The sequence below is a fragment of the Cryptomeria japonica genome, chromosome 7, assembly GCF_030272615.1.
Source record: "Cryptomeria japonica chromosome 7, Sugi_1.0, whole genome shotgun sequence".
NCBI lineage: Eukaryota > Viridiplantae > Streptophyta > Pinopsida > Cupressales > Cupressaceae > Cryptomeria > Cryptomeria japonica.
Window position 1 is genome coordinate 540,558,075 of NC_081411.1, and position 7,208 is coordinate 540,565,282.

Below are 7,208 nucleotides of genomic sequence, written 5' to 3' on the forward strand. Positions count from 1 at the left end.
TGTAAGTGTGGCGTATAACTTGTTGCCTCAACAACATGCCTTATTTGTTGTAAACCTAAATTCTCCCTTTTATGATCTTTTGCTTGGATGAAAGTTTAACTGGTTGGGCTCTTGTGTGTCACTTCATCTCTTGAGGATTGAAATTTTAGTTGTATTTTGTACAAACAAGTGGTATGTCATGGAAAGATTTCCAAAGGTTGGCTAAATTGATGTGTAGCATTGTATAATTGTGATGTTTTGAGTTGAGTTGTGGACTGTGTTTTCTATGTATGAATAAGTGTAGGTGTGGTGTAAAACTTGTTGCCTCAGCAATATGCCTTATTTGTTGTAAACCTAGGACCTCCCTTTTTCAATCTTTTGCTTGGTTCTAACTTTATGCTTGGCTTTATTAGATTTTAACATTCTCACAAGAAATTTACACATTTTAAGTAATCTTGAGTCATTTCTTATCTTTCTCTTTTTCAAATAATTACCTTTCACGTTCTCACATGAAAATTTCACACTGAAATGAGATGTTAAATATGGGCGTAAGAGATAGTAGTGTTAAATTTGGTTTGGAGCTCATTAGGTTCTTCTTCACTAGAATTTGCATAGAAAACATTGACATGTGAAATATGTTTCTATATTGAAGTAAAATGGCAATACTAATGGCATGAGAAGCGGGGATGGCAATGGTAGAATACTAATGTACATTGAATGAAATAATATAAATAAGGTATCATTATCAATTATCTTAAAATAAAATATAGATGCACAGCTAAGGATTCTTGTTTAATTGATTGAGCACGATTGGTGAGGGTGATAATATGTTTCTTGATTATACCATCCATTATGATTCAATTCCTATATCTTAACAATATTGATAGAATAGATATCCCAATATTATGAACTCTTTATTAAAGAAATATCAACTTAGATTCATGCTCTTTACACTAATAGATTTAAAGTAATAGATCTAAAGAGGTTAGAATCCCTCCCCCACCCCCACAAAAAAATAATAATCTGGATCAAGATGGCAGGTAAACGTCACAAAACAAGTGCAGCCGAACTTTCCAACTTCTTCTCCCCCCTATAGAATACTTTAATCTCGGGGAAGTTGAAGCTGCTAGAAATAATTTAAGTTGAACTGTAACGCCCACTGATCCATATTAATTCATCTCGGACAAAGAAAAATGACTTTGTTTTTCCCCATATTGAGAATGTGAGCAGAAATGCGCAGGAACAGGGGCCATGATATTATAAACTTCAGCTATTATTCAATTCTTCAAAAGCCCACCACCTTATCGTGATAGAACTATACTGGTAGAAAGTTGGTCTGGTCATGAAATTATTGTCTGAAGTATGTGACATTATATGCAGAAGCCCTTCAAACTTCAAAGAAGATATCTGTACAAGTTAATTGGCTGGCAATGGGTGTGGGAAAGAAGGCTCTGATAACTGTGAAAGGGTTGCACACTGTGCTTCCATGGGAACCAACTCCACATATCACCATGTCTTTATCCAATCTTGATACTTTACCTGCTATTGTGGGTCAAATGGTGCAAACTTTGTTTGTGTACAGGAGGAAAAAGGGCAGTGTGAGTAAAAGTGGAGAGTTTATAAGCTTGTTGAGGAGATCTCTTGCCCAGGTTCTTGTGCCTTACTTTCCAATGAGTGGAAGGGTCAGAATTTCTACACAGGGAAGACTTGAGATATGCTGCAATGAAGGTGGAGTTTTTTTTGTGGAAGCCCAGGCCAATTTGAGCCTTGCAGAGCTTTGTAGATTGGATTCGTGCGAAGATTCCAATTTCATCTTCAAACAGTTCTTTTACAGTCTCCCTCTTGCAGTACCAGCAGATACTCCACTCCTTATTGTTCAGGTAAACATATGCGTTCTTGGGTTGCAGTGACATTACGTAAGGTATTCAAATTCTTATTTTATCATGAATTTACGACTTAGTTTCACGTACAATATTTAAGCTGCAGAATTTCTGGATGGTGCAAATATTTCTAGATTCCTGTTTTTTTTCTTTCTTTCTTCTTTTTAAAAAAAGCATAGCAGTACTTCATTGTTCTTTAATTTGCGTTTTAATATTTATGCTTTCATCTATCTGCCCTATTTCTGTTATCCTTATATTTTATTTTACAAAATTTAATTCTGTAAACCTATTCAATGTCTTCATTTCTCTTCAACTTGATTGACTATTTTAGGAGCTCCATATTTTTACAGGTGCTTTTTTCTTTCTATTCTACTCATTCTTTGCTATCCCTGTTTTTTTTTCTCTTCTACTCATTCTTTGCTATCCTTGTTGTTATGAAAGGTCTCTATTGGATGACGACTGCTCCATTCTTTAATAGCATTATTCTATTTACCAATGGAACTGCTCTATAAGTTACTCAGTCTCAAAAAGTTCTCTTTATCAAATATTTTTCCACCTCCTAATGTTTGTATTAACCCTATACCAATGTTCAATGTATAAGAACTTATATACTCTCAAACACACTCTATTTTCAATAGATGAACATTGATGTTAATGTTTTTATTAATTCTATACCAATGTTCAATATATAAGAACTCTTACTCTCAAATCCATTGTATTGTCAAAAGAAGAATGTTGATGTTAATGTTTGTACTAACTCTATACCAATGTTCAATTAATAAGAACTCATCCCTTGAAATCAACTACATTGCCAAGAGAAGAATATTGATGTTAATGTAAAAATTGTATTCACTCTATACCAATGCTTGATGTATAACTAGAACTCATATGTTGAAATCCACTATATTGCAAAGAGAAGAATATTGATGTTAATGTTTGTATTAACCTTTTACCTATGCTCATGTATAGGAACTCATATATTAGAATCCACTATATTGCCAAGAGAAGAATATTGATGTTGGTCTTAAAATGGATTTTTGTCCCTTCTACATAATTACCCCAATGTAAGGACCATCTGTCTCTATTTGTATATTAAAAATAGATGTATCCATCTTTTTTGAAATTCAAAGGTAAAGTTAATGGTAATTGTGAATGATTTGCTAGCATTTTGAGGATAATCTATTATCATCATTAATACTTCTTCCCTATCCTTTAATCATAGTAAATTTTAGCGAGGGTCATGCTTTGGCATGGATAAGATCTTACCATGACCTTATTATGGCAAGGTAATTCCTTCATTTGCATTGTTTTTAAATTGTCCTTTCACATTTTTCTTCTTATGATTGAGTGATCATTTTTATCATTTCACATTTGAATTTTTCTTTTTCGCTCATCCTTATATTTTTTGTATTTTGTTTATCCATTTCTATTGCCTAATTTTCTATGATATCTACTTGTTTATTTATCTACTTATAAATGTGATTTATGGAGAAAATTTTCAACTTCCAATAAAAACAAAACTTGTAGGAGGGTGTTGTTTATTTGTCAATCTGAAGCTTTTACTTTCTAATTACATTTACAATTATAAACGAGTCTCTTTTTGTCTCAACTTTATGACATTTATAAATATTACAAACTCAAAGTCCTAAAATAAGAGTTTGAACTTCAATTCCATTGTTAGTTTAATATTTTTATTTTTTTGAAAGTGCTACTATTATATTACTCTAACCATTTTTAATTAGAGAGCCATCTCTTAATGTTCTTGGATTATCTTTTGAAGCTTTACCTGAGTTCAATTTGAACCATCCAAATTTTGGGACATTCCATTTGAATTCTTTTTAAAATTTAAAAATTTAACTTTATTAAGTCCATAATGAAACTTTTTTGCCTTAGAGATCACTATTTTCATTAATAGAGTACAATAAAAATATTTAAATATATCCTTTCTAGTGGGTTAGGCTTAAACAACACATTCAAGGATTTGACTTGTTTAGGTGAGTCATTTGAAATCGCACTAATAGATGGGTCCAAGCTTAACTAACACATTCTAAGCTCGACTTGCTTAAATGGCTTATTTGGAATTTCACTAATAGATGGGCCTAGCCTTAAAAAACACACTCTAAACTTTGACTTGTTTAGGTGGCTCATTTAAAATTTCACTAATAGATGAGACAATACTTAAACACCACACTGTAAGCTTGACTTGCTTAGGTGTATCATTTGAAATTGCACTAATAGGTGGACCCTACTACAAAAGCAAATATAATTTGAAATGAAACACCTAAGCAAGTAAAAATTTCTTTAAACTTTGATTTGTTTAGATGACTCATTTGAAATTGTACTAATAGGTGAATTCTACGAGAGAAATGAATATAATTTGACATGAATCACTTAAACAAGTCAAAACTTCTCTAAGCTTTATCTTGCTTAGATGATTCATCTGAAATCACACTAATAAGTAAACTCTAGCAAAAAAAAAGTAATTTAAAATAAACAGACTCGCCCACTTCCCCACCCCACCCAAGTTGAACAAAACTTAGAATGTATTCTAATAATTCAAAGTGAGCTGGTCAGTCAATTGAAAACAGTACCTCCCTTTATACATGTTTTGAAAATTCCTTGGGTTACTAGTTATGTGGCTGTGTTGCAGGTAACGAGATTAAGATGTGGAGGGCATGTGATGGGAGTAAGAATGGCACACTGCGTTGCAGATGGAAACGCCGCCATACAATTCTTGAATGCATGGGCAAAGATGGCACGAATAGGAGGAGGAGGAGGAAAGCCATACTTTGAGAGATCATTGGTAGCCCCAAGACAACCCCCTCGAATAGATCATCACCACCCCGAGTTTTCTCTAGACAACGAGCCCCAATCAGAACCCATTTCAGAGCCAATAACAAGTGAACACTTCCACATCACTAAAGAAGCACAGGAAGCCCTGAAAAACTTGATATCAGCCCAAGACAAAAGCCTTGATTGCACAACTTTTGAGGCAGTGGGAGCCCATGTATGGAAATGCAGGACCAAGGCTTTGGGATTTTCTACTTCCTCATCCAAAACTGTGAAATTTATCTTTGCAGTGGACGTTCGTACTAAGCTGGAGCCCCAGTTGCCTCCTACTTTTTATGGCAATGCTTTTATCGATGCTTGTGCAACTGCAATGGCTAAAGATCTGGTGGAGAAGCCACATTGTTATGGTGCAAGACTTATTCGAGAGGCCAAGAAATCCATCACAAACAGCTATGTGAGATCTGCTATTGATTACATGGAGATGAATATGAAGAATGGTTTGAAAGAGGTGGAAAGAGCAGAGGTGATCAATGCTTCTTCTTGGTGTAGTCTGCCATTATATGACGTAGACTTTGGATGGGGGAAGCCATTTCATGTTGGGCCCCTTGGAGTTGATGACATGCAGGAGATTCTTTTCCTTCCCTCTTCGCCCTCCATGCTCCAAGGTGGATTGACTGTGCTTCTTTCCCTTCCTCTCTCTGCAATGGCACGTTTTGCAGAGATCATTCATCAAATCCAAGACCTCAACGACATGCCCATTGCTCAGCTTTCCATTCACAGAGCCCCTCGCATGTTTGGTTTTTGATGAGTATATAGTGGTCTTATATCAGCTTTAGCTTTGGCCCCACTGTGCATGGCTGGTGTGTGTTGGGTTTCTTCTTTTATGGAGCTTCCTCAGTGGGAAAAAACTGAAAACTAATGTTGCATTTTACATCAAGTAGCATTTCTTACCTGTAATAATGCTTTTCCTTCGTTATTACTAGTATGAGATTTCTTTGTACGTTATGAATTCTTGTGATTGCTATTCAGAACTTATTGAACTAGAACGCGTAGTAAACTTTACCTCATACATTTTGTCAGCTATAGCGTGTGTTTCACTACACATACCTCACAAAATAATTTACCTCATACATTATGTCAGCTATAGCGTGTGTTTCACTACACATACCTCACAAAATAAAATATGGGGATGAACATTACTCTTATTATTATATTTAATTCGGTACTCCAACTATCATAATTAATCTTGCAACCACATGTTTAACTTATTTAAACTATGATATATGACAAGAGGTTGTTGGGTTTAATAGCCAAATGTTTGATTTACATATAGTTTACTTTAGGTCTAATTTTTGTTCCATATAAAGGCTTGATACTATGAACGAATTAGATCAATTAAATTTTTAGATAAATTTGATAAAATAGATATTTTTCTAATTCTTAATTTTAAATTTAATGAAGTTGATCATATGTATTCTTTATACTTAAAGATATAAAAATGAAAATATGTATTATCATAACAAAACTTATTACATTTAATTCGACAACCATAACTTTTGTCTTAAGATAAAAGTGTCTTTAGGCATTAAAACTTTACACTTTGACATCTATAAACATTTTGTCTTGGAATTTTACAATAAATTAAAAAAATATAGTATTACCTAATTAATTATATTAAGTTTACGAGACTTTTAATATAACAAATTTAAAGGATGCTAATTCAAATTGTTGGCAAGAGACACTGCATAAGTGTAGATAAGTGTATGGGAGTTGTCATTGATGTCAACCCAACTTAGAGATTCCATCCAGATTGTATATATTCATTCTACCAGAAGTATGAAATCCAATTTTGCTTATGTTTGGAAGGTGTAACATAGTATTTGATAGTATGGAAGTATTTTGAGTAGAAATTCACTTTGGTTGCATATTTTGCTTTGCGTTGATACAGATAGTTGGTTGGATGTTTGGAGTAGCTTAATCCAAAATCTTAGCCTCTGGTGTTGTCTTTCGTGCATGATTGAAGATCTGGTATTCGATATTTCAAGAAAAACAGTGCTATTTGGCTGACTAGTGATGTAACGTGTAATGTGGAATTATTGGAATGATTTTGGTGATTGATTTTGTGTTCGAGGTTTCTTGGCTGACATGTGGGAAGCATGTAGTCATTTTTTTTTGGTCCGCATATGCATTAGTGATTGAATTCCACCAACACATCTTACACATTTCATATTTTGCAAGTGTTATTGAAGCCGACTTGTTGGTGAGATAAATTCATGTTGCGGATATATATAAGAGATTGGAAAGTTCATTTTTCATATCAGAGAGTGTGTGAGTGTTTTGTATGTGTGATTGTGTGTAGTTCCACATGCGCAATTGAAGGATTTTTGCTCTAGATTAAAGCATTCAACAGAACAGAGTAGAGAGTCTAAGAATAGTGATACAATTATATTTTGTGCTTAAACTAGAACTATCCAAGGCATTTATAGATGCTAATTTATAGCTCAATCTTGTTGTTTCCTTTTGTAATTCCTTTGTAAGGAAGTGAGCCTTCCGAGGTTG

At 33.7% G+C, this 7,208-nt stretch overlaps 1 protein-coding gene across 1 annotated transcript; it reads left to right on the forward strand.

The window, feature by feature from the left end:
• Positions 1–1,371: 1,371 nt before the first annotated feature.
• LOC131031163 (omega-hydroxypalmitate O-feruloyl transferase) lies at positions 1,372–5,649 on the forward strand. The gene is made up of 2 exons (XM_057962208.2): positions 1,372–1,859; positions 4,510–5,649. The coding sequence occupies exons 1-2, from the start codon at positions 1,410–1,412 to the stop codon at positions 5,452–5,454; spliced, it is 1,395 nt and encodes a 464-aa protein (XP_057818191.2). The 5' UTR covers positions 1,372–1,409; the 3' UTR covers positions 5,455–5,649.
• The last annotated feature ends 1,559 nt before the right edge of the window (positions 5,650–7,208 follow it).